Source organism: Anopheles ziemanni, chromosome 2 (genome assembly GCF_943734765.1).
Source record: "Anopheles ziemanni chromosome 2, idAnoZiCoDA_A2_x.2, whole genome shotgun sequence".
Classification (NCBI taxonomy): domain Eukaryota; kingdom Metazoa; phylum Arthropoda; class Insecta; order Diptera; family Culicidae; genus Anopheles; species Anopheles ziemanni.
Genome location: NC_080705.1, coordinates 38306400 through 38333617, shown reverse-complemented (window position 1 = coordinate 38333617; position 27218 = coordinate 38306400). Strand labels below are relative to the sequence as shown.

Sequence of the window (27218 nt, the reverse complement as noted above, 5' to 3'; positions counted from 1 at the left end):
CAGTGGGATTTGTTCTTTTCCGCTGGCACTTTCCCGCCCGCCCGTCCCGTGGTGCCACTGCCTAAAACCGTGGTTGGTGTTGTCCCATCCTCCGTTCGCCAGCTTCCAACGGCAAGTTTGTTCCTCTCTTTCGGCGGAACGCGTCCGGCGGTGCGAACCATATCGAATTCGACTCCGATGCTCGACCACCAACATTCGAGTGTGTAATGTGTGTATGTGTTTGTGTAACGGAGTGTGCATGTGTGTGTGTTCGGTAACGGAGGAACACACGAATGTTCGACTAACCAGCAAACCAACGAAAGCGAATCAGAACAAATCAGCGACCACGTGAGGCCAACGGTCAACGCGCGCCGGAAACACGTGGAGTTTTTCACGAACCCAGAGTTGCAGAGAGAGCGAGTTAAAAACACACCTTTCAGAGCGGTCAGAGAAGCGAGCGGACACACCAGCCCGTTGCGACGCACCGAAGGTGGCGTGTAGGACACTAAGGAAAAGCTAAATAAGAAGCAGCTAGCACAGAAGAAGCAGCAGCATAAAGAAGAACCCTCAAACGGAATATCAAAACAAATGTAGGAAATAACAACAGGAAAAAAACAAAAAATCCAAGGCAGCGCCATCGCTGCAGAACATCAAAACAGAAATGATAATGATTTGCAGATACGGTTTTTGTAAACTTTTTTCAGTTCAAGTACCTTTGTTTTTGCTTTATTTATTCATTTTTTTTACTATCCCCATACAAACACGATTCACGATGGCTCACTTCAAGTTTGACGTCACGATATTCTTTTTCCACGCCACAACCCAACATCTCCGTTTTCTTGCGAATATCGTAATAACTCATTGTGTTTTTTTTACGTCCTTCTAATTTTGTATCCGTGGCCAATAGTTTTCGCTCTGAATGTGTTTTTTATATTTTTTACACCAAAAGTAATAAAAAATGTATTTATTTTATAATTTAAAAAGAAGAGAGAAGGTAATAATAACGAAATAAGATACTTCTATTCGAAAATGTACACGCACTTGTAGTTACTTTTCATACCGTGTGGGACCGAAAGGGATGGGGCACGTGCAAGGAAAGAAGTTTTATCCGGATGGGGATTTGTTTGGCTGTAATTTTCCGCTTCGGGGCTTTTGATGGTAATTTTTAGGGATATAAGTTGGAATCAAACGTATACGGAGCAATGAGCATACACTGAAAAGCTCTTCAGTTAGTCTGTTGTTGGGTCGTTTCAAATCCACACGGTAGAATCAAGTTTACGTGTACACACTTCTATGGATACGGCATTTATTGCATTTTAATTGCATTGTTTTAATTGCCAAAATCGTATCTTGCTTTTGTGAACAGTCTTTTCGCTCGATTCGTATTCGGGTAGGTCGTATTTATGTCCAGGATTCCAATTCAAATTTCATTATAAAACCTTTTTTACATTTACTTCATGTGACACATGAAAAATAATCCCGATGTAGAAACTTAGAAGCTAATCCTCATCACGCCATATTTTATTTCACATTTAATCTTTGATGAGGTGGATATAATTACTTTTATAAAAAGTGGGATTTTGATTCCAGATTAAATATTGATACTAGAAATTCCACACTCGTATCGTTCCAACAATAAGATGGCTGTTCCTAGCGCATCATTACCCAGAAAACTATAACATAGTAGATAATTCTGGACAGAGTAGAGCTTTTCTCCAAATACTATCATACAGCTACTTAAGTGCTATTAAGTGCTACTTTACTCCTGTCATAGTAAAGTTGTATCCAGTTAAGACCATCTTTAAATCGCTAAAAATTGAAAAATACTCAATAAAAGGGTTATTGTGGTTAGAAACAACGATATTTTAACGCTTTAATACTGGAAATGGTAGCCATTTTTTTTTGTTCAGCTAAAATGCACTACACAAAAATTCAACATGAACTTCTGTTTGGTTTTTTTTATTTTACTTGCGTTTCGGGCGCGTTGGTAAAAGTTTACCACCTTCCGACTTCGTTTTTCTATTGTTCTTTGTTTCTTTGTTGTCTCTTTTAACATTTTATTGACCCCTTCATGGTCCTGTCTGGTCCTGACATTTTTTAAAGTTTTAGGCTTTATTAATTAAAAGATGAAGTTTGCATATGTGTGATTTGTGATTGTGATCAGCAATAATTTGCTGATAATAAGCAAATATTTGGTTCAATTGCATCGATTCTAATATAATAAGACAAATAAGTGAATAAAAATTTACAACACATGAGAACGTGTTCTCAAAGCAGGTGCACTCCAAATAATCGCCAGACAACGAAAGTAGAAACAAAACTGCCCGAGTCAGGCTCGGGCAAAACTGAGAAGCGATTAAACTGAGGATGGTTTCCTGTCTTGTCCTAAGGAATGTATCTTCCGTGTTACTATTTGGGTCGCTTTGTTATGCGCTTGGGTGTCGAGTGGCATAAGCCTATGTTATTGTTTGTCGACTTCATGTTTTCACGAGCACCGTTCATAAATTTCGTTCTTGCGATAGGTCGTGTTTTTGTTAAGATTTCGCGTGACTTGTCGTGTCGCGGTGTGTTTACGGGTTGCACTACTTTCGTTTGGAGGTGTTGATAGGAATTTGTTAATTTGTTAAGTTAAGTTGAATTAACATTGTGTAATAGAAAGTGTGTCAGGTTAAGGTTGAAATGGTTTCTGTTTGTTGTGGGACATTGTCACTATGTTTTAACTGTATAGCACAAACATGCTACAGTCGACTCTCGATAATTCGAAGTTGGAGGGACCCAGAAAAAAGTTCGATTTATCGAGAGTTCGAATTATCAAGAGTGGTAGGAAATAAGCAGCTACGGTTGCTGAGTTATGAACTGGAAATAAGTATGCGTGTATTGATTTACGCTATGCCTTTACCCACCGTTTTCGCTAACTGTTTTTTCTTCACTTTTCCTTGTGAACCTTCCTACAAAGCATGTGTGCCCCAAATATGTTCGTCTGTCCGTCTAATTCGGACGAAAATCTTCGTCCCTGTTCAACAGAGTGTTATAGGGCACCCGCAATGTGACGCGTTCTATTACGTTTCAACTTGCTCAGAACTTCGAATTGTTGCGAGTTGAGTGGATACAGCTTCGAATTACCGCGTGAAGAGAGCAACCTAGCTTTGAATTTTACTTCGAATTATCGAGTGTACCAAATCGTATTGTTTTTATTCGAAATAGTGAGAGTTTTCCAGTTTTTTCGAAATAGCGAGAGTTTCAAATTATCGAACGTTTGAATTATCGAGAGTCGACTGTATATTATAATACAAAGAACACTTAATACACTAAATCATGTAATCTGGCCAACCACCTGTTTTCAATGTTTACCTTTGATGTATCGCCTTTGGAAAATGAATCAAATTTAGAAACAGACACCTTTTTCAACACTTGTTTTTTTTGTGCACAGAAAAAATCAAATGCAAGCTTGATTGTGAAACTGGTTATGCTAGCGGTCAAACTACAAGTTTGACATTATTTTGATCAGCCATTTCTGTAAAGGTTCAAAAGTTGTTAAGGGTGGCCCACAACTAGACGTAATCAACAACCGGAGACACTACTTTACTACTTACGAAGCCAATCAAAATTGTCTTGACCATAACTGTTATTATCTATTTACTACTGCATTTATCTGCTTCAGCGGCACCATACTCGTAGGTGCATATGTAGGTGACACATTTCAAATAACTTCCCCAATCATTTAATACTTGAAATTATTTACCTACTTGTTTGTTTCCCAGAACTAGGTCAACTAGCTATGAAAACAATTTATAGAAAGTTCATGCAATCTGTAGTAAAAAAGGTAGTGTACGAAAAAACATAAACACTTTTGAGGTGTTGGTGAGATTTGATAAGAAAATGTGATATGATATGCACCGACCGAAACATAATTCTGTACAGCTGGTTGTCCATCAAAGCATTAGTTACTTCAACGGTTATGATTTATTTCCAACAAGATATTTCTATCATACTGAGCAGTATAAATCTTTTTCGTGTGTCCTTGTAAGACTCAACTTCTTCAAACTCAGTTTTATAACGACAAGGCCCTATAATAGTGCTATGTTTGAATGTTTGAACATTGTCTATGGAGCATTTGCATCGTTAAGCCTTCGATGGCTGTGTGGCTAGAGGTATGGCGATTATTCATTACGAAAAAAGCTATAATAACTGAATTTATAAACACATTGGCTAGCAAGTTTAAAAGCTGTTTTGTTTTAAATAAATCGTTAAGTTGCATACAACAACCATAGCATAACAGCACTTGGGTGCAAACATTTGGATACAACTTGCACGCAAGATCGCCCCGGTCAGTCGATCTGCGGCGACGGCGATATTTTTTGTTTGCTTCGATCTACGCTCTGGACTTTCCCGATCGCGGGTGCACCTTGGGCCGTATCCGGGCTAGCTGCAAGTTTTGCGCCAAAAACTGCGAAAACCACGTGCTCGACAGCTTGCCCACGTGGTACTCCCGGCACGTGTCGAGAAATACGCCGTTCAGCTGTGGCAGAATCGCGTGATCGAGCGTCGGGAAGAGATGATGCAGGTGGTGATCGCCGAAGGTGGTCAGCACTTTCAGCAGCGACCCTTCGACGCCCTTCCGCTCGACGATCGTTGCCATCTGGTACAGGCCAAAGTCCATGCCATCGCTGTGCCGGAAACAATCGGGAAAGAAAGTGAGCCTATGGTGAGCGAACGAACCTCTGGTCCGGTGTGGTCGGTGATTACTACTTACGGGAACTTGTCACCGGAGTGGAGCGCCTTCGGATGATGATGCCCAGCCGTGAGACCGACCAGGCCGAAAAAGAAGCTCGCCATGAGGACGATGAACGTCCACAGCCGGAGGACGACCGCCAGCTGACCCGGGTTAGTGGCGTACATGACCGCGGGCAGCAGGAACGGGATCAGATCGTCCAGGTGAAACCGGTTCTTGCCCTGGTTGAGGCTGTCCATGAGCCGCTTGAGGTACTCGCTGAGAAAGATGGAACCATAGATGAAGGGACCGTAGAACCAGGAGCCGTACCGCTGGAAGCTGTTCTTCAGGTCCGCCAGCGGCAGGTAGCACAGGAACGGCTCGAACGCTGATATCTCCATGTCCAGCACCGAGTTCGGGTAGAGGTGGTGGGATATCACGTGCGATACTCGCCACTCCCTGTGGGTGTGTGTGTGTATGCATTTTGAGAATAGGTAAGGTTAGCCGGGTGAGTTGTTAAGGATGCCCAGAAGGCTCGCAGAAGACCGGTTTACCTGTAGCTCAGAAAGGCTATGTTGAAGGCCAGCATGCGCCAGTTGTCTCGCTGGTGCATAAAGTTGTGCGAGGCGATCACGGTGGCGCAGACACACGCGGCACACACCAGCGCAACGATCAGGCTGTCGAGGCTCACCGCTAGGCAGGCCGTTAGGAAGGTGGCGCCCAGCAGTGCGTCCGTTATTCGACGCGAGCGTGCACTGGCGGAGGTGTCCACCTGCTCGAGCTGATTCCGGATACGGCGCTTTAGCGTCCGGTAGAACCCATGCTCGTCAAACGTGAGCCTCACGTTACGTGGCCTGGTGGCCCGCCGTACGTAGAATCGGGGTAGCATCCTCTCCGCCTTCCGCCCGATGTGATGCGTTTCGAAAGCCTCCGTAATGTCCGTACCCTGGCAACATACGTAGCAGATATAGGAGACTTTAGTTTTTAGAATTACACCGAACGACCCTGGCTTTGCAGTTGATGTACCTTCGTCAGTCGTAGCCACTCCGAGCCACCCGGGTGGACGCGAGCGAACTCTTCAAGATCGTACAGGCTATTATGGATGCGCCAGAGGCCTTCTGCGCCGTCGTCGTACCGCCTGCCCTCCAGCCAGTTGTGCACCGTCTTGAACGGTTCGTCGCGAAACGTCGGATAGCGATGCGTTATGTCCGATGCATAGGAAGCCGCTGTCCGCGGGGTCCCTGATGGAGTGGTCAGCTCTCCTTCACCGTCGTGCGCCATGGTCGGTGCGCCGATCTATCAAACTGTGTACGGACGATGGAGTATTTAGAGACAATTTTTCTTCGCCGACCGCTTTATCTTCTGTTACGTCTCTGTCAGCGATCGTTCCACGAATCGGTATGCGCGCGAACCGACGCTGGCTGACGACTTTGTCTGTTTGTTTTGTTTATTTTACTCGCCTGAACCGAGAGATTTGACCGTGATCTTGAAAAATCACAACGCGATCGCGAACCAGCTACCAGCTGAGTGGTTGCCCGCGCTGATAGCCGTCCATTAAAACCTGTTTAATAAACCGACCCCCTGAAAAATGGGGTCTTTGTTACAACGGCGCTTGGAGGTGGCATTTCGGGGTTCGTGAACCGTGACACGCGGCGGGTGGTTTTTCCCTACCATCGAGAAGCAGAGAAGATCGAACGATTCAACCGTGTCTTGGGTCTCCCGGAAAAAGACTCGGCTTCAATCTGCCTGCTTCCGTGCACTTACAGCACCGGACGGGAGGTTGTAAACCGGAGCCCCGGCGGGCCTATTGTGGTACGCGCCATTTTTCGCACCAATCACTTTCGAAAACAGATTTAATCAGCTAAATTTATCTTAACGATTTTAAACCATCAAACAGTGGGGTCCAAAATTAGGGCTGTATTGCGTCGACTTTGGAAACAAAAATTAGGCACGACTTCGTTCGCTAAACATGTTTGCGTGCGCCGAAAGGTGGAACAGCGAAAATCAGGAGCCTTGACGGTGAGCCACCCTTTAGAACTTCGTCGAGGTTATACAAACGGTTAAATTTCACAGTAGTTGTAAGGATTTGGTGAGTTCTTTCTGCAACGCTGGCATTGAACTTGCTTTGAATTGGCCTGGTTGGTTGTTTATTGGCTGGTACAATACCACCTGCTATTCGATAACACGCCATGCAGCCATCCATCAAATGATATTCAATTGATGTTCAGATGGAGCTAGCACTAGCGATGTCGGTTAAACCGTTACTACCACAGATGTCTTGGACAATGGAAGCTTAGTCAAAGGAAACGAACCTTTGGCGTGATATGTATGAACATTAACAGTCCATGCTGACGATGACTAATTTGAAATGGTTTGTTCAGGTTATGCTTTTAAACTATAAGTTTAAACGATAAAAGTTTTGCTGCCAAGTACAGCGTACACTATAGACTTTATAAGACTACCTTGTTTTTTGTGATTGTAATAATATATATGAGAAAAAAGGGGTTTGCGGTTCAAAACGAATAAATTTGCTTAATACAATCATAAAAAAATCTTGTGATAAAACATTGAAAGTCCATGCAATGTTTATTCAGTTACTGTAAGACGCGGAAAACTGAAAAATTTTCGTTTTTTGTGCATTCGATAATAAAGTTTTAAATAAATTTTACTTTGCACTCAGTTTGCATAAACGATGCTTCTTATACTATGTTTTGGCACTATAAAATTGGTTAAGTTTTATCACTACTTCAGTTTGCGTGCGTGATTTTGTTTTTTAATGATCTACTTTTGCTGTTCAATGTCACCAATGGGACTCTCACAAAGCCGATGACATTTCCCAACTGGTTCAATATGTTTGTTTTAATTGCCTCAGATTGTTTTTAAACAGTCACACGGTTTCATTTCATAACGAAAACGAAAGATACGCGTAAATAATTCATTGCAGCGACCCCTAGAGAAGCGGATCCATTTTTCTAGCTAATCGTTTATATCGCACAAGACCACGCGAGCGGAGAGCACTCATCCGAAGAGCTGCAGATGCAGCTACCATTATCCGGCGTGTAAGTCATGTGCTTTCGATATGACTATCCGTCAACCACCGCGGTCTCACCTGAGCTCACCGGCATGTCTCGTATCCGAGTATCAAACCTACCCTTGAAAGACGTTACAACGTTTCCGGTTCGATGGGTTTTAAACGATATGTTTCCGGAACGTGGGCGTAATCTGTTGCCTGACCAACGTACGATTGCACGGTTTGTAAAATGGCGATGTATAATTTTTGACAGGACAAAAAACAAAATAACGAAAACACCTTAACCTTCGAAGGGGGGCATAGAACAACAATGTACGATAATTTTGCACTCAACAAACGTCTTGTTGCGTGGGTAATAACTATAACACTTTGCGCGATTGTCACAAATAACTTTAGCACCTCAAATGATAGTTAGTGTATAGCAACTGTCCACATTTTGTTGGATCTTACCGTAAAGACACACCTAAAAGGACTGAAATATTCTAGTGGAATGGGACTCCTCTTAGGCACAATCCCTTCGGCAACTCATTAGCGAAGTTCTACACCAGACACTAAAGATATTTGAATTTCAAATCAACAGAACCGAAGCGGACCAGTTGTTCGCAGAACTTTATTACTTCGGATTCTTTTGCTTCCTGATATTTGTGAAGAATGTTTTATCTTGTGTGTTCGATATTCGAAGGTTAAGGGCGGACCTGTAAAAACGAACGGGCAGGAAGTGTAGTGCAGAAACCGGTTCCACTTCCCTTTACGTTTTTCCCTTTTATGCTTGCAATCAAAATCGCTTGGTTATGAGTTACTCAAGTGACGGAAATAAGCCTACCTGTTAGCCTCTAAATGCTGGATAACGATCGGTTCAAATTGAACCGGTAACCACAAATTTGTAACGTTCGACACTTTTCTCAACCGTGCGCGGGTTGTTCACATTACTTTACGTCTGCTCCATGCCGATGGTTGCCTAAACATTCGAAAGCAGCATCCCTCCAAAACTACCCCCAAACACCAACACAAACCCGTCGGGCATACGACGCACGTCGAGGAGGAGGTGGAGTTCAACAAACAGTTAATCGAACACAAATGTTATGCAAATCGCATTCACTATCAAGTCGTCGGACTATCGGCAACCCACTTCTATTTAGTCGACACGTCGCCCGAAAGTGAGTCACGTAAAAATTGGCACAGAAACCCGGCGCATTGATCCATCGATTGTCATTTGGTTAATTAATTGTATTTTTCCCGTTGCGCGGGTAGATGTAAACAATTGTGGTGGAGTTTTATGATTTGTATTATCTTGCGTAGTTTTTACTGAAGACTTCTAATATCGCCAGCGCGAAACACGATTCGCGAAGCACACGTCCAAACGCACCGCGATCGCAAGAAACACTGGTGGAGCACGAATCGACTGCTTTTGCTGTCTTCGGGTGGGTTTGCTTTCCCCCCTGCTGGGCGTTCGCTGAGGCGAGTCGTTTGATGAACCGGATTTCAGCTGACGGGGGGAAAATCGCGAAAAAAAAATTGCCAATAACGGCATGGCCAATTCCTGCTCCAAAAACCGGGAAGGAATAGGAGCGATCAGCGGATAGAGAAAAGTTTTGTTCTAGCATTTTCGCGATGATTTGGATTCGAACGAGCTGTTCCTGAACAAGGTGACTTTGTCAGTCGAAGGCAGGCGTAAAATTAGAATTTGAATTTAAATGGGCGATGATTGTATATTTTATTATTAAGGTGGATTGTATCCAGCTTTCTATATTAAAATTAAAGCCTGTTCTTTTCCAGATTGTTTTCAAATGTATTTGGTTTGAGTATATCTTTATGATCTTATTTTTCTGACCTCAAGCTCATGAGTTGAGCCTATGAGCCTAATGCTGACATTCTTCTTACATTACATCCGGAGAAGGTTCATACTCATTTCAAAGATGTTTGCTTTTCAGTTTATATTATGCAAGCGAAATTACCGTTTTCATTTTCTTTTAAAGCACTGCCGCTTTGGCTCGAGCATCATCTTGCCGGTCGCGATCGTATTGAAATGCATTTTTTTAAGTCAACCAGCGCGTGCTCCATTGCTTTTGACACCTTTTTGGAAGCAGTGTAGCTCGTGCATGAGCGGTTACACCAAATACAACAACGCACAGTCGAGCGCTTTGTATTGCTAAAAATACACAAAACTTTCAGTATGACACTGTGACGAACAAAAAAAAACATCAATCAATCTCTACACAAGAGGTGCTTGTGTATGGAAATGTCTCTTCAGTAGTAAAGCTGTTGAAAAATTGAGTTGGACTAATGAAGTTACGTAATGTTTCTTGCTGTGATTCATCGTCAATATGAAACATGTGTATTAAAATATACTAAGTTAACTTTAGTTACCGGGACCCAGATAACCATTCAAATAACGAGTAAATCTTGAAGTAAACCGTTTGAAGCCTTCCATTAACACGTTGAGTGTCAAGGACACCTTTTTACAACAATAATTTAGGATAAAATTTGTTTATAAAATGTATTCAACCGACGGTTTTCAAAAGCCAACCAATGAAAAAGCTTACCAAAAACTAAGTTTTTAATATTTTTAAAATAGCCTTTAGTTGTCTTTTTTTTATGTATGGGTCAAAAACTCTTTAAAACTAATGACAGCTATGACAGTCAATATGTTAAAAACAAGTTTGGTGAAGATTTGAGAATAAACATTATAAAATTAGATTTCGTATACAGAAGAAGGATATTCCATAGGTGTAAGAAATTTCTAAAAAATTAGAAAACATGGAAAAATCTTCTGTTTTCTAAGTTGTTTGTCTTGAAAACACCATTCATTTCAGGGGTCACATGGCCAAACCGTTCGAGGAACAGAAAAGTTATCACCAAATAGGTAATTTTCAACCTAATTTTACTAGTTGTGCTTTTTTTTACCTTTCAACCGTACATTTATGCTGCTTTTCCGCACAATTTACTTTCTAAAATACTCGAACAAATTTCATAATATTATCTGTAATAACATTATTTATCTTGAAACAGTATTTCATTTAAGCCATAGTTGTGAAATTATGACTTCCGAGAGTACATATTATAAAATACTTTTATTCCCTCATTCGTTCGACCCCTTAAGGGTTAAACATCTGTACGCTCTCAATTGAAGAGTTCCACGAACTGAGACACGAAACACATACAAAGGACAGCTTCAAGCTCATTCTATAAATAGAGTCACTCAGGAGCAAGATCTGGAGCTAACATAATCTGACTAGCAAAAGTCGACCGGTCGGACAAATCGATGCGTGGCTTGCTCGTTAGAGCAGAGTCGGCGAAGATTCTGTTCGTGACCGACTGCGGTTCGAATCCCATCTAGTGAGTGAGAATTAGTTTTCCTGAGTGCCGCACTTGAGTGATCCCGCGGTGTAAGAGAAGGATTCCTGCTTTCTGAGGATGGGAGAGAGAGCATGCGATTTTTTGTCTCTTGTTACGTCTTTTCTTGAATTAAAACCAACATTTGTAGGGCCAGTTTATGTGCATCTTTACTGTGTGATCGGATCTGCCCCTGGAGTTGGGTTGAGCCGCTTATTTCAAAGGACAAAGGACTTGGAACTGACTGGTGGCTCTAAAGGAGGAACATTTTGCAAAAACCGGAAAATCTTTTCTAAATAGCATAAAAAGCTAGAACATTTTGAACTCTGATGAGTATTCTAGGATGTTTTTCGTGGAAGACATCGCTTATATAGTAAAAAATAAGCATCCATTATTAAAACATAAGCATCGCAGGTTAATCCGAATTACATGTTACAAAACTTATTCAGCATTTTATTTCTGTAGTGGCCACTGAAAGGTTAAACAGTTTAACACAGCCAAACCAAGAGTGCCACGAGCTGAGGCACCAAACACATACAAAGGACAGCTTCAAACAAATTTTATAAATAGAATCACTCAGGAACAAGATCTGGAGCTAACATAACATAATTTTTAAAATAAAATATAGTTTATTTTAACGTTATATGAATAAACTTACTTTCTGTTTGTACAAGTCTTTACATGGAACAAACAGTCAAGGAAATATACCTAGCTAGAAAACAAACATAGCACAGTGAATCGTTTCTACGGGTTGAGCTCGCTTAGTGTTGGAACACGAATTTCATTGAAAACATGTTTGTGTTCCATCTACGCACGAACCAACAAAGAAATATACATTCGTAATTCCAACATAATTTGTTACAAACAAGCAGAACTTTTAATTTCTTTAGTGACCGCTGAAGGGTTAAACATTGTTACGCATTCATGTGAAGAGAGCCGCGAACTCACGCACCGAATACATACATAGGCTAGCATCAAACAGATTCTATAAATAGAGTCACTCAGGAGCAAGATGAGGAGCTAGCAGAATCTAACCGGGATAAGTTGACACAATGGACATGACTCGATATAGCGTGTTCGTTAAAGCAAACGTCGCGGAGTTTCTGATTGTGACCGATTACGGTTCGAATCTCATCCAGTGAAGAAAGGTTAATGCCCCTATGGTTACCCCGTGTATGTTGCTTGAGCTTGCGGGGGAACAAGAGGGAGATATGGTAGCGGAGGATGATTTTTTTTTTGTTATTCTTGATTGAGTAGATAAGAATATTTTGCTATCTGATTTTTCATTTTTCAGTCATGATTATCAACAAATATTCTAAAAATCTTTTTTTCTAGTGTTGCTCGAATTGTATGCTTTTTTAAAATAAAATATCGTTTATTGTAACGTTACATGAATAAGCTTACTTTCTGTTTGTACAAGTCTTTCCATGGAACAAACAGGCAAGGACGTTTATGGCAATCACAGCATCATTAGTTTCAATTCTGTAGATTACCTATCTAGAAAACAAATATAGAATAGCGAAAAAAATATGCAAAAAATAAAATAAAAATAAAAAGAATATGCATTCGTAATTCCAATATGATTTGATACAAATAACCTGAACGAGAGGACTGACTATCCACGTACAACAGGGAAACAAGTCTCGTAAGCCCTTAACGGGCAGGCATGATCAAAAGGTCGATACGCCAAGAAGAAGAAGAAGAACCTGAAGTATATAGAACCGGAGTTATCGCAATTACATGTTACAAATTTTATTCAACTTTTTTTTTCTTAATTGACCGCTGAAGGGTTAAACATTCTTACGTAGTCAAGTGAAGAGAGCCGGAAACGGACGCACCAAACACATACATAGGACATCATCAAATAAATTCTATAAATAGAGTCACTCAGGAGCAAGATTGGGAGCTAGCAGAACATAACCGGGACTTGGTGCCGGTTTATCGTGACTCAATGTAGCTTGTTCGTTAAAGCAGACGTTGCAGTAATTCTAATCGTAACAGACTGCGGTTCGAAACTCATCCAGTGATGAATTGGAAAACCTTAAGGGTACCCGTGTTTTCGAGCAATTGGGCGCGGGGAACAAGAGGGAGAACAGTAATCAGAGGATGATGATAATAAAGTATTTTGCTATCTATCTATCTTGATTGAGAGATAGACTTTGTTGCGGAACAATTTTTTTTAGAACAAATTTTCTAAAAATTTGTTGTTCCAGATAGGCTCGAATCGTAAACTTTGTTTTCAATAAAGTGTCGATAATTGCTTTAATTTTTTAGTGACTGACTTTTAGCTTTTCAGCCATGGTCGATAAATTTTACGAAGATTTGTCGAATTGCCAACCTATTAAATAAAATTTGGTGTAAGGTATGGCGTTTAAAAAGGTATCTTCAGCATATGCGGCTGGTATGTATACGATCAACGCAAACTGATCTACCATTTTGTATGATTGGGATTACACATAAACAATTTACCCTAGGTAAGGTTGTTGCCGTAAGAGCGATTGCATGTGTGCTTGTGTGATAAAAATGCTTAAAGCTTTGATGATAAGCGATGGTAAAGAAACTTTGATAAAAATTGTACAATTTGGAAATCGCGACATGATTATTGTGCTGTTTCATCATCGGTGCGGACTACTCTTGATTGTTTATCGAGTTTGGCTATAAGCCATCGTGAGGTGAAAGTACATAGCTGGTTCGCATTCTTATCCAATTTAAAACCAAAAAAAAAAAAAATCATTACCACGAAAACCAACGCTGGAAAGAGATGTTTTATCTTGTTTTCCTTAATGTAAATCATTTTATTATTGATTACAGTTGAACAATCTTATCGCACCTCCTTTGTTAGCGTAACGACCGTCTTTGGTCATGCTTACCCCCATTGAAGGCTTACTAAACCTTTCCTTTTGCATGGGCCAGTCCTACATACAAGATAGAGAGTTTGGTCTCGGATGAGTTTCGAACCGACACCGTCGAGGTTGTGCCAAAGTGCCCGACATTCTGTCCGGCTTTACTGATTTTCTGTCCCCGTCAACTAACCGTAAATTCGTAAAAAAATGTGCAAATTAATTCGGACAGGTCACAAGAACATTTAATACTTTTTATATTTTTTATTTCATTTCAGATAGAAAACCAGAACGATGATACTAAACGTAGACTATCACAAGTATTTTTAACTATGAGCTCCTGTTTGAAATTAAAATGCTATTGTCCAGAACAAACTTTGGTCGCATGTCGCTGTTTTTGCCGGCCGTATGCCGTTGATTGCTTCTACGCAAACTTGTCCGACGGGTTGTAGGTCGTCGTTTCCACGCGCGCCAACTGCTTGTGTTGGCCAATGATTTGCTGCAGCCAGGGCATTTCTCGGTACACGGTTTCGAACTCCCGGCACGTTTCGAAGAACACCGGGTAAAGCTGCGGTAGAATACCGTGATCAAGCGTCGGGAAGAGATGATGCAAACAGTGATCCCCGAAGCTGGTCAGCACCATGAACTGCGATCCCTTCGTGTCCGAGCGGTCGATCACGGCCGCCAATTGGTAGACGGCAAAGTCGATATCGGCGCTGTGGAGTTACCAAGTATCCAGTTGGTTATATTTTAAGGCCACAAGTGAGCCACTGTGAACTAAACTTACGGAATCTGATCGCCATCGTGCACCGCCTTCGGATGGTGGTGGGCTGCGTTGAGGCCAATCAAACCGAACAGGAAGCTGGCAACCAGCACAATGAACAGCCACATCTTCACCACCTCCCACAGACTGGTGGCACCGACCACGTACATAAATGTCGGGAGGATTAGCGTTACCAGATCGTCCAGGAAGAAGGGGTTCTTGCCGGTTTGGTACGTCTCAACCAATCGCTTGATAAACTCCCCGTAAAACAGAAGCGAGTACACCAGTGGACCGTACACCCATGCGGCGATCCGCTTGACTGGACCTTTGAGAGCAGGATTCGGGAGCCAGCAGAGGTACGGCTCGAAGTAGGAAATTTCCAGGTCCAGTATCGAATTGGGGAAATTGTGATGAGACATCGCATGAGACACACGCCACTCGCTGCAATCGAAAAAGGAAGCGCATCGTGACGTCACGGTGGTTTGCCAACAGCCGTACTTCCCCGCAATGCTCACCGGTAGCTCGAGAAGGCCAAGTTAAACGTCAGCATTCGCCAGTTGTCTCGCTGGTGGAAGAAGTTGTGCGCACCGATCATCGTCCAGCACACGAACAGCCCGGAGGCTGCCCCCAGCGCATAGCTCCCCAGGCGGATCGACAGAAACGCCAACCCGAAAGCCGCCGCCAGCATCGAGTCGATGATCAGCTTGGAGCGTTTGGCGGGCGTGTAGTCGACATCCTTCAGCTTGTCGCGTACGCGTCGCTTCAGCGTGCGGTAAAACCCATCGTCCCGGAACGTCAACTGGACGGCCCGTGGCTCGGTGGCGTCCCGCACCTTGTACTTCCCCAGCATCCCTTCGGCGCGCAACGTGATGTGGTGCGTTTCGAATGCCTCCGTTATGTCGGTGCCCTTTGTCAGCCGCAGCCACTCAGGGCCACCAGGATGGCGCTCAATGAAGTCGGACAAGTCGTACAGGGTGTCGTGAATGCGCCACAAGCACTCGGCGCCATCGTCCTGTCGCTTCCCGTCCAGCCACCGGTGCACCGTTTTCAAGGGCTCATCTCGGAACGAGGGATACTTTTTCGATATGGTTGTTATGTAAGCGCTCGTCATACTTCAGGCGTTGGATTCGCTGAAAAAATCGGCAACAAAGAGAATCGATTAAGAAAGTATTCACTACTGCTGCGTGCATCGAGAGTCCTTGCGTGGTGCATGACGCATAATGGCCGAGTTTTGCTCCCTGAGTAAATCCGGAAAGTGCAGATCATGCTGCATTAAGTCCAGATCATGATATAACCAGTTCTCAATTTAATAATATTGTAACCGAAATAAAAATCTCCCTTGAGATTTTATTTCTCGAGATATCCATGCAACTGGCGCCTCAAACTGTGCGAACGATCCTTTCGCTGAACGATCCGTTATTCGACGGAAAAAAGCGGAATGAATTTATTCAAAGGCTATCTCACTTTTACTAACAGTACAATACAGGTACCATAGTCATCATTAGGTCCGGTAAGTAAAGTTTAACGAGCATCGGTCAACCGAATGACATCGATGTCATCAGGAAGCTGTGAGGATGGTGGCTTTGCACAATTAGCATTCTATGTGCGCGTAATCTACGTCCCGATGCACCAACAGTGGGCCACTAATCGACGGCATACCAGTTTTAACCGCAACTATTCATTCAACACGCGAAAGCATTGATAAACTTTATTTTCCACCATGCTCTTTGGCCTTGTCCGTGTGATGAAAAACAGATCATTCCGGCATCACGTTGCCAAGCAACGGTGATCGCACGTGGATAGAAAGCATGTTTGGATATGTACATCAACGTCGATCTCGGTTTACTATGATTTGTGTTTTTGCGCATTAGCTCCTACTGAATAGTTTGCAGACTTTTGAAGTTGCATAACACATATAATTTGATGGAGCATGTTTTCCTTTTAAAACACGATGCAGTTCACATTCATGCGCATTAAACTGTTATCAAACACAACCGGCCGTTATTTTTAATCTCCTTTCTCCGATTACTTATCTTCAACCACACGCTCGGAGCGTTATCTTGATACGGATTTTATTTATTTGGGTTGCACGACAAGCATGATCTTTTCGATTTTGTGACAATCAGCTTAACCTTTGACTTTGCCCGCGGTGGGACCACACATATTCCGAATGGTTTTCAACAACGGCACCAACGTTACTTCCCACTGTGAATCGACCGAAAAAGAGTTGCGGACAGTTAGAGTTCTAGAAGAACGACGGACATTGAATACCAATTACCCCACAACGCGTCATCGACCGGTTCGTGGTGTTGGGCGTTTAAACTATAGTCAATTGTTCCATCCACTATGCACCACAGAGTCTGCACCACACGATATCACTGTTCACAAACCGCGCGTGGGTCATGGGCAATGGTCCCTCCTCGGCTGCAGCTTGGTACTCCCCTATTATCAGCAGCGAAAGTGTACAACTTACAGCGAGTGTGGCTTGCAGATGGTTAAGGCGGTTCTTTAACGCGCACTACACTTCGTACAACGCGTACCGAGCGAATGAATGTTGTCGATGAATCGGCATCTGATTTTGTTCATGGTCCATGGCTGCGGCGATGACGGCGGCGGCGACTGGCGATTAACGGCGCTGGGTAGCACGGAGTACTAACCGTTCTAGTAACGTGCGTACGTACACAGACAGCACATGGTACCCCGTGAGCAACGTGTAGGTTTTGCTTACACAGCTTTAGAAAAGCAGCATACGTAGTACATCTGAGGGTGAGGGTGATCAGTGAGAACATTTTTCTTCGCTATTCAGTTCATTTAGATTGTGTAAAATGTACAATTTTTAAAATATGTTGTTTTATTATTTTGCAACTTCCATTATGCAAGTGTCTCAAAAATGTTCTTGGCTTAAATGAATTGCGCTTGTAAAATCAATAAAAATATAAAGTTGTAAAAACCCCTAATGTATTTTATATAAGAGCGATTAATAAAAGAACACAATAGCAATTCGGCATGGGTTATATTTCTTATGGGTACATTTGGGACATATCTAATGAGTATAGAGCTTGAAGTGATTCAGTGGATAAAAAGTAGTTCCAACATTTATCAAGTGTCCGAAACTGGCTATTAATGGACGAAAAAATTATTAACTCAATGATGTTAATGAAGCTGGGTGCTTTAAATCAAAGTAGAAAAGAACATCCCAGAAGACTGTTTAAAAAAAAAGCATGAATTAAAATAAACGTAGAATGTCATAGAAATAATAAGTGTTTCATGCAGTGCCTCGGATAATTTTTCTGCTTTGCAAAAACTGTAAAGACTATCCATAATAAGTTTAATATGATATGAAAAGTGCATGCCTTCTTCACATGAAATAAAATAAAGATTTTTATTTTGGTAAACTAATGAATAGCAAATTATAGTAACTAGTGTACATGAAAGCATACAAACATAATTGGCAAGTAACTCTCAAGTGGCTATGTAAAACATATGGTTGATAATGTAACCGTATGACAGATCACAATACTTTTTTACGGAAATATTGTCGCTAGACGACGTAAGTAAATGAAATGTAAGAATGGTGGTGTGGCCAGTGATCCAAAACAAACCTTATCAATTGATAAGACCGCAACTGCACTTCAAACCATGACTGTCATACCGAGTAGCATGTGCTCATTGAATTCGGCCCGCTTGGTTCCCATCTTTTAGGAGAAAACAATTAAGTGGATCAGCTTAGTGTTCAGTGTCGCTTGCCTGTGACCAAATGGAAGCCCAGAAATTTCTGAACCACATCCCCTTTCGTGTTTCTCTGAAAGATTCCGTTAACCACCGTGGGAGGAATTCCGACATCGCGATTAGATGAGTCTCATCATCCTTATCAGTTGGCACCGGTGCCGGTGCGCTGTCGTTATCGATGTAGAGCTGTTTTACGAGGTATCAAAACCTTCACCCGGTTCTGGCAAGTATGGTTCGGGCAGTCCTCGTTGAACCATGGAAGACGGTGACTGAAAAAAGGTGGCCAACAAGATGAAAAGGAGTATTTGCAGGTAACAATTGCATCTGTTCGATGTTTAGCGCAATGTTGTATGAATGATTGTTGTTTTTTTTTTGCAGGCTACCACTGTTCTGGAAGATCTATCTACCAACGTTGGCTGGATTTATCCTGTACAATGAGTATCTCATACATATCTACCATGGTTTTCAATGGGCTGAACTGGAGTGTGAAACCGGTAAGCGGTTGCCGTGCGGTTTATGGATATTCCTACCAATGACCAATAAATCCCACTTATTTGCAGATAGCTGTGTGAAGATACTTTTTGTAGCCGATCCACAAATTTTAGGAAACACATTCGACTCCAAACTGTACTGGCCGTTAGCAAATTTTGACTCCGATCGGTATGTAAAACGTATTATTTTAAATGATTTGGTGCAACATTTTAAAATAGTGTCGAATTAGTGTTTGTAAAAGTGCGCACACAAGTTATAAAGCTAGTTTTGGTATGTCTGCCAAGGTGGGTAGGTGTTATATGATCCTGTGTTAAAAAGCACGGAAGATTTCGGCTAAAAATTCATTCATGATAGCTTCGATCTCGTGTCCAACATGCTAGCATTACATTGCCAAATATCATCCGATAGTAAATGAGAGCTAATCTTATCAGCGCTGAGAGTGACGCTGTTCAATTACTGTTTTATTGATTCGAGTATATATTGTACAAGTTTTTTCAAAGAGGGAAGACCATATTGTTTTGAATGAATAGCGAGGGGAAGTTTGTAATGAGTGAGCTCTAATAACTTTCGTCCAAACAACCAATATTTACAAACGTTTTTTTTTCTTGGGTCATATGATTATTGTTGAAACATGTGTGTCCCTTTCTTTAAAATTCAAATGAAAGCATGACATTTGTACAAGCATCCTAAAAGATTCAAAGTTTACAATTGCAACTCCAGAACGAAATCGTCTACTTTCTAAACCAGAAACTTTCCTTTATTACAAAATAAAAATGGAAAAGTCTCTTATTTACTCACCACCTGGACGACGTGGGTTCGAATCCCAACCGAGACCGGACCCTTCTCTGTACGAGAGGACTGACTATCCACGTACACCTTTGAGTAAAAAAGTCTCGTAAGCCTTTAACGTGGCAGGCATGACCAACAAGGTCGTTACGCGAAGAAGAAGAACACTAAGGGAAAACCAAGAAAAGAAAATTTACTTTGCTTTTACTGTCTCTGAATCGTAGCCATTTAAAACGAACGTTTAAAAGAGCGGTTCAACATGCGTCACCCGATGTGATATGCTTTTTGGGAGATTTGATGGATGAAGGCAGCGTAGCGGATGATGTCCAATTCGCCGACTATTTCTCACGGTTCGTGAACATATTCTCCCAGCCAACGGCCAACACCCTCATGGTGCGTATGTCAACCCTACCCCAATCAATGGTTCCGAGGGAAGTTTTTTAATTAATCCATGATTTCCACACTGCCCCTTCTTAAAGCTCTACATCCCCGGTGAAAATGATATCGGCGGAGAAGGATTGGAAACAACAGTACAGTCGAATAAAGTGTTCCGATTTAAGCAGTATTTCAATGAAAAGGATGAATGGACGGCGCAAACGGTGCTGCGTTTTATTAACGCCAATCGTATCAGCATGACACTTCCTCCGAACACGACTCCGGTAGCGAACGGGGAAGAATCTACCTACACAGTACTCCTGAGTCACATGCCGCTACTACGCTGGACGGACGAGTTCACGTACAAAGTATACGCGTTTGATGCAGGGTTGGGCATAGAACAAAACCTAACCGTCCTTATGATCTTCCCTTGCAGGCACTGGACGATTTTCAACCGAACGTGATTTTCTCCGCGCACGAACACAAATCCATGTTCGTCAAAACGCATCGCAATCGGTTAGCGCAAGGTGGTGTTACGTTTACATCGTTCAACACCGAGCGAAGTAACCGACACGCCGTGGCGGAGTTTAATTTAGACTACCTTAGGGATACGCGCGAGCTGCTGGAGTTTGTCGTGCCCACCAGCTCCTACCGGATGGGCGAGATGAAAATCGGTTACGGTTATGCCATGTTCGATGGCGACAAACTCCGGTACACAGTTCTGTGGACGTCGCAACGCTTCTACCAGCTGGCAGTGTATTCGATGATGCTTATTCCGATGAAGCTGGTGTGTGGCCAGATATGGTGCGGCGTACTGAAACGGTACTGGTGCTGTTGCCGCAAGCGCAACCGGAATTATCTACCCTTACCGCTTGCATGACCGTGGGATTTCAATGCCCGAGAGTGTAATCATTGTACTGCGATAGTATTTTTGATTTAATTTCAGTATTTATTTCATTGTAAAAATGTTCCCAAACAGCGTATTACTGAATCGGAAAACTGAAAAGGAGATTAAAAAATGAAAAAAAAGTATATAGTTCGCGTCGAAATCGCGGGCGCTAATTAATCCGAAGCAACTTCCTGTAGTTTTAAGGCCAGTTCATCGATTGTACGTTGGAGATCATCAGAAATTTCTCTACGCTTCGACAGGGCATCGATAGCCTTCTGATACTTTTTCACCCCAGTCCATCTGATAAATAAATAAGTGCACCGATTACATATACTACAATGGACAAAAAAGTATCTGGTGTTAGAACTTACACCAGAGCTGCCGCCTCCAGGTTGCCGCACGCGTCCAAATGGTTGGCCCACTCGGTGGCCACCTTCTCCAGGGTCGGATCGTCCGGCATTTTCTGCAGCCGACAAATGGCCCACGCTTCGCGATAATACTTCGCATCGCACAATGCTTCGATGGATTCGTCAACCTGTGCGACATGTGAAAGGCACGTTGTTAAGAGACTCTTTAATAAATATCGTCGACCCTACGTACCTTATGGCTGGCCAGGAAGTACGGTATGGCTGCAAGCGATTGTTGGCTCTCGATCAGTTGATAGGCATACGCTTGGCAGCATTGGCGCCAAAACCTGAGGAGAACGAATACAACGCTGTGTTTAATTTTGACTCAATGTTTGATGTTTTCGGTGACACATACATATGTGAAACATATGGGGCCAGCGCCAGGAGCTGCGGGGTGAGCTTTTTCTTGCTAACGTGCTCCACAATCACCTCCTTTAGCTTATGCAACAGTTGCGGCAGAATAACCATCCCAATCGATGATGTGGCTGATGTTTGATGATTGTTCACTACAAATTGTATTACATTTCAGTCAGTCATTCGCTTTACTTGACATCTTTTAGCATAGTTACCCTCTTCCTGTATAAGTTGCTTCAGTTTCTCCTCCGTGGTAAACAGTTTCTCATTGTAGAAAACTTTACCGTTATCGGCTTCTTGTTTCGCGTCTTCCGTTTCCTTTTTTTCTATTTTCAAAGTTTTAAATTCGCGTAACTCTGGCACATCGTCATCATTGTCGGTCGAAATGTCATCGGTATTTAAGTCCGGTTCCGGCTCCGGCTCGGGCTCTATGGTGTGTAGCAACTTGACGATACATTCCAGAACCTCCTGAGGTCTGTTAACTTCCCGGTAGGCCAGCTGGAATGTAGTGACCACGTTGGTGCGGAACGGAAGCGGATGTTTTTCCTGTAGCGATACTTTTTTCAGACCATCCGTAAGTTTTTCGACCGTCTCTTCATTGCTCAACTGTTCGGCAGATTGCGGTAAGATTGTCGGAGTTTTGGTGACTTTTTTGTTTGACTTTTTCGTATCATTTTCCTGCACCTTACGAGCTGAACATTTGAACGGTTTCTTACGACCTGTGCGGAGAAGAAAGACACAAGGAGGAAAATCATGAGCTCTCACTAATCGTTTCGAATACTTTTGTTCATTAGCACGTGGATTACCTTTCGTAAAGTCATTTTGTGGCTTCGTATAGTCGAAGAAAGATAGTGAGCATCCCTTGCCGACATATAGAATGATATTTTCATCCAGTGGGGAAAACATGGCGCCATAGATAAAATAACCCGGCCTGAAAACACTCAGACATGTGCCTGCCGGAGCATTCCACACGCGTATGGTGGTATCAAAGCTGCAGCTAACGAGCAGCATCGACTCTCCACGACTCCAACGCAACTTGCATATACCATCATCGTGTCCTTCGAGCAGAGTTATATTTTTACCATCATTATCTGTGGAAAAACAATAATTTTACAAGACTGTGACTGATTAGTTGATTTAAAAGATGACTTACCAACAATGCCACCATCGGTGAAATTGATCAACGATATATTATGATCGTTTGAACCAACTGCCAACCAGTTTAGCTTGTACTCCAAGGCGCTAACGTAGCGTTTAGTTATTTTTCGTTTGTAGATTTGTTGCATATTGTTATCGAGATCGTTAATGTAAACGGTCCCATTTTGGGTACCGACAAAGCACAGATTATTTTTCGCGGAAACATAGGACACCTCATCAAACTGCTTGCACATTACCGGTTCTGGAAAAGAATTTTTATTATATGGATAGAAAATTTGTTTTACAGAAAGAGCGCAACATACCATTCTTGTTCGATCCAGTCACATGGTAGTAGGCTAGTTCAGATTTGCCAGAAGCAAACAGCACCAGCCTCCGCTGTTTGTTGGAATCGGTTAGATAGCACCACTTCAGCGCATATATTGTTCTGTTTGTAAATGGTTTAAGGATGACGGGAACGTTACTACCACTGCCGGTATCTATTACACCGATACGGCCCTCGTTGGTCCCAAAAGCAAGCTTCTGTTCGTCCTCGGGGTGCCAGTCCAAGCTCGTTATCGGCCCGCAAATCTTGTTCGTTATTGGCTTGATGGGAATACTGTCGTACTGTATGCTGGCCAAGTTAAGTGTTTCTATTCTCGGTGCTGCAGAACCCATCGCAATGCTGTAACGAAAAACATCATTTATGAAACAGACATTTCTATTCTCGCCGACGGCTAGTATGGGGCAACTTACACCATCGATTCCAGAGGGTTCTCCACTATGCAATTATTGACGGAGAGTACGCATGAGTAATCGAGGACGACGGTCGGTTTACCACTTGGGGACACCTCAAGGCAAACTAACTTACGGTTGATGGAGTTGCACCATAAAAACTTACTTTCGCTACACTCAGAGCCACCTTTCACAGCTTGTTTAACGAGTGTTAAGGATATAACTTTTCCCACAGGATACGGTGCAAGGCTCATCTCGCTCGCCAAGCGAATTGTGTTATTTTTGAAAGAAAAGTTCACTTTCCATTCCAGTACATTACCGTTCCCATTGTGAGCAACTACTCGTTGTTCATTGAGCCAGATTGCGGTACTAAAATGTGCATTGCAGATACAATCGTTATGGCTGAATGGCATCACAATCTTGTCTATGGGTAGTCCAGTGTCGTAGTCCCAGAACCAAAGGTATACTTCACGACTGGCGCTAACAATGATTAGCTTGGTTTCGTAACCATCCTCTTCCGACACTCCAGATTGAACGTCTTCGTTCCCTTCGCTACGATCATCATCATTATCGATCACGACATAGTCTCGCAGCTTCTCGCAATCGTCGAGTTCGTTTTCGTCGTCCGTATTAAACTCTTCCTGGTGTATATGCGAGCGGTCACCGCCTTCCTCATCATCATCCTCTTGATCCTCATCGTCCCGCTTGGTGGCAGCTTTCAGAATGTCCTCTTTGAGATTTTCACAAGCTTCCAGAAAGTTGAAGCCTTCGACCGTTTTAGTTTTCTCCCGAAACTGGTCCTGCTTGTTCTGGGACTCTCGATCGATGATGGTGCCAAACTCCTCCTGGTTTTCGTTGAAATCGTATATGTCAAAAAAATCAGACGCATCCGCCTCTGGGACAGCCTTTTTGCGCGCCTGTTTCTTTGGCCTGGCTTGACCTGCTTTTTGCACACTGTCTGTGACTGTAGTGCTCTTATTGGCTGCATTACCCTTCTTCGATATTGGACGGTTTTCGTTCATCACGGGTACCATCATGCAGGCGATGGAAATTATTTCTTTGTCGTGTGCACGGAGTGTGTGCAACACTGTCATCTTTTTAATTGAAAACATTTGAATCACTCCATCCTTCATGCCAGCTAAGAACACATCGCGATCGACTGGAGAAGGAACTAACGTAACCACGATACTCTTCGGTCGGAACAAATTAGCGTGGACTGTGTAGGTGTCTGATAACAAACAGTACACAATTAGCTGGGAATGGTCACAGGAAAGTAATTTCTTGTTTTCCGCAAAACATAGAGCTGTTTCTTTTGATCTTTTTGTGTGATATTGAGCAGTACTCTTCGGCCCGACGTGCCCACGATGACCTTGCACGGGCTGCTGTAAATCAAGGTCCCAGATGTAGACGCTTTTGCTTTCATCAAGCGTTGCAAATAGACGTCTTTCGGACCAATCCAAATCACACGCTAGCGACGCAATTCTGAAAGTGAGCAAGTAGAAACAGTTAAAATTTGCACAGGCAATTATAACTTATGAACAAAATCAGTAACACAGATGCTCACTGTAGATCGTTGGTCAAAACGCTGATCCTGGGCAAACGATCCTTCTCCACCGGCGGAATGTACATCACATCGAAACGTGAATAATAAAGCAAACCATTGTCTGGCGTTGCGACCGAGGCATCCTGATGGAACCACACTGGAACAGTGGGCAACACGAATCCGTCCATGATAGTTTAAAATCGTGCGATCAATTCCTTAATTATCTTCCGATACGCTTGCAATTTTAATAGACTTGTTCGAGAAAGCACACATCCGGCTACTAAACGTACGTTGTTTACCAAACGATTCTGCAGTACAAAAAACCCGCCAATGACAAATTAATGTCAAAACAAACGTCACTTGCAATGTAACTTGAACCAGTAACCCTGGTCACTGCGAAAATAATCATTTTTATAACATACAATGATACAAACAGTTGATTTAGCAAATCCAAACTAAATCATGATTTTACACGAACATTCATCAACTTTCTCTCATAAACAATTTGGCAATCTGAGCCATTATTTCATCCTTACAGCTCTGTACAAGTAACCTTGGTCATAAGGTAAATATGTCACTAGAAGTGTCAGTCCAAACAGCGATCAATTTCAGTCGAGTTTTTATCTTCGTGTCAGCGAGACGCAGTATTTCGTCGGGAAATTTGCTCGCGGTCGGATTCCATAGTGTGTCAGCAATTTTGGACTCTGGATTCTCCAGCCATTGGAAACAATCTTCTGGAAACTCGGCGTGCGGCACATCGGCAAGAGCAAATCGAGGCGAACCATCACGGCATGTAAGAAATTCATTAAATAGAAAGTGCGTGTGGGGAATCGATTGCCTCACGCAAATTCGGTTGTGTGCGCAAATATGTTGAATGACGACGTGCGGAAGAAAAAGATAGACCACTTCTAGTTCCACCTTTTTTCCAGCATAAAAACATCAGACTCGCTTGTTCCAGGATGGATCTTAGTGGTATTGTAATAAAAATGTACCGACTGCAAACAGTGTCGCTAACAAAAATGCTAAGTTCCTCTGTGAACTTTCACCGTGCACGCGGCCCGTTCCAGGCCAATTCAACGTTGCGGTACGGATTTTCAGCAACAAGCATACTAACTCTGCTGTGCTGTTAATGCCACGCTGATCTGCAATGTCGATCGGGTTGCATAAATTATCGGCACGACCATACTCAACCCGGTGGCAATGCTCGAGCAAGTAGCGCCAGGATTAGTTTGTTCGCGTAGCGGCTACTACCGATAACATTTTTTCATTTTTTGTACTACTGTAGGTTGGATTGTTTATGTATTTTATCATTATTAAAGTCAGCACCTCCAAATAATTATCCCGTGATTTGGAAGCCATGTCAAACTGTTTGAGGTGCAGTACCATTAACAACAACGCTTGTTACATATCTACGATTGTAAACATAATTTGTACATGGAAATGGGATGGCGCAAGACGAGGTGGAGATTTCGACGCTCGGTCGGACAGTGTTGATGATTCATCGGTCAAACAATTTCTATCGGTTACGTGAAAAGCATTAGTGACCGGAGATGAGCACCTGGCAACGAGGAATATTATCGCAGATTGTCCAGATGCTAAGCTTCGAAAGCGAGTGAGACGGCGTCCTCCACTTATGATGACGTGCGCGACCATCAGCGGTCGATGGTGGTCTGTTTATGTTGCCTTCTTGCTTGCCCGTACACGTTTTGCGTTACCGGCGTGCAAAGGGCAAGCGAGACGGCGGGCGGATTGCAAAGATCGTACGAGATTTGTTAAGAGGTGGCATGATGTTTGCAACGATATTACAGTATTTTTCAGCCCAATTTGGTTCGTAAAATTAAATTTGCCGGCCTTACGGGTTGCATCCTATTCGATTTCGCGGAAAAGAACAATTCAATCCCAGCGGCATGTGTTTTGTTGATAAAAAATGTGTAGTGGCTACATTTCATTACTTTCTTAACAATTATGTTCATTGTAAAAGCTTTTTAACTTTAAGCACAGAAGTGAGTAATTCGTGACCTAAGTAATACGTTGACGTTATTGCAGAATCACCTGCTATACAAAAAAAGCCCAAGGCTGATGTTGCCGTGTGACCTTGACACAGCCTTATTTTGATT

The 27218-nt window shown here is 42.6% G+C and overlaps 3 protein-coding genes and 1 pseudogene across 3 annotated transcripts; 1 reads left to right on the top strand and 3 right to left on the bottom strand.

The window, feature by feature from the left end:
* Positions 1-4351: 4351 nt before the first annotated feature.
* LOC131293527 (cytochrome b5-related protein-like) lies at positions 4352-5971 on the bottom strand. Its single transcript, XM_058321603.1, has 4 exons — positions 5717-5971; positions 5245-5636; positions 4733-5149; positions 4352-4646 (listed from the first exon to the last, which is right to left on the bottom strand). Exons 1-4 carry the CDS (start codon positions 5969-5971, stop codon positions 4352-4354), a joined length of 1359 nt encoding a protein of 452 aa, XP_058177586.1.
* An 8347-nt stretch (positions 5972-14318) lies between these two features.
* LOC131281068 (cytochrome b5-related protein-like) lies at positions 14319-15768 on the bottom strand. Its single transcript, XM_058310321.1, has 3 exons — positions 15173-15768; positions 14682-15098; positions 14319-14610 (listed from the first exon to the last, which is right to left on the bottom strand). The coding sequence occupies exons 1-3, from the start codon at positions 15766-15768 to the stop codon at positions 14319-14321; spliced, it is 1305 nt and encodes a 434-aa protein (XP_058166304.1).
* A 2909-nt stretch (positions 15769-18677) lies between these two features.
* On the top strand, positions 18678-20919 carry LOC131281784 (uncharacterized; annotated as a pseudogene).
* Positions 20920-21067: 148 nt separating this feature from the next.
* Positions 21068-25289, bottom strand: LOC131288225 (protein rigor mortis). Its single transcript, XM_058317344.1, has 9 exons — positions 25123-25289; positions 23580-25040; positions 23150-23508; positions 22855-23088; positions 21905-22780; positions 21691-21841; positions 21529-21622; positions 21300-21463; positions 21068-21228 (listed from the first exon to the last, which is right to left on the bottom strand). Exons 1-9 carry the CDS (start codon positions 25287-25289, stop codon positions 21102-21104), a joined length of 3633 nt encoding a protein of 1210 aa, XP_058173327.1. The 3' UTR covers positions 21068-21101.
* Between the last annotated feature and the right edge of the window lie 1929 nt (positions 25290-27218).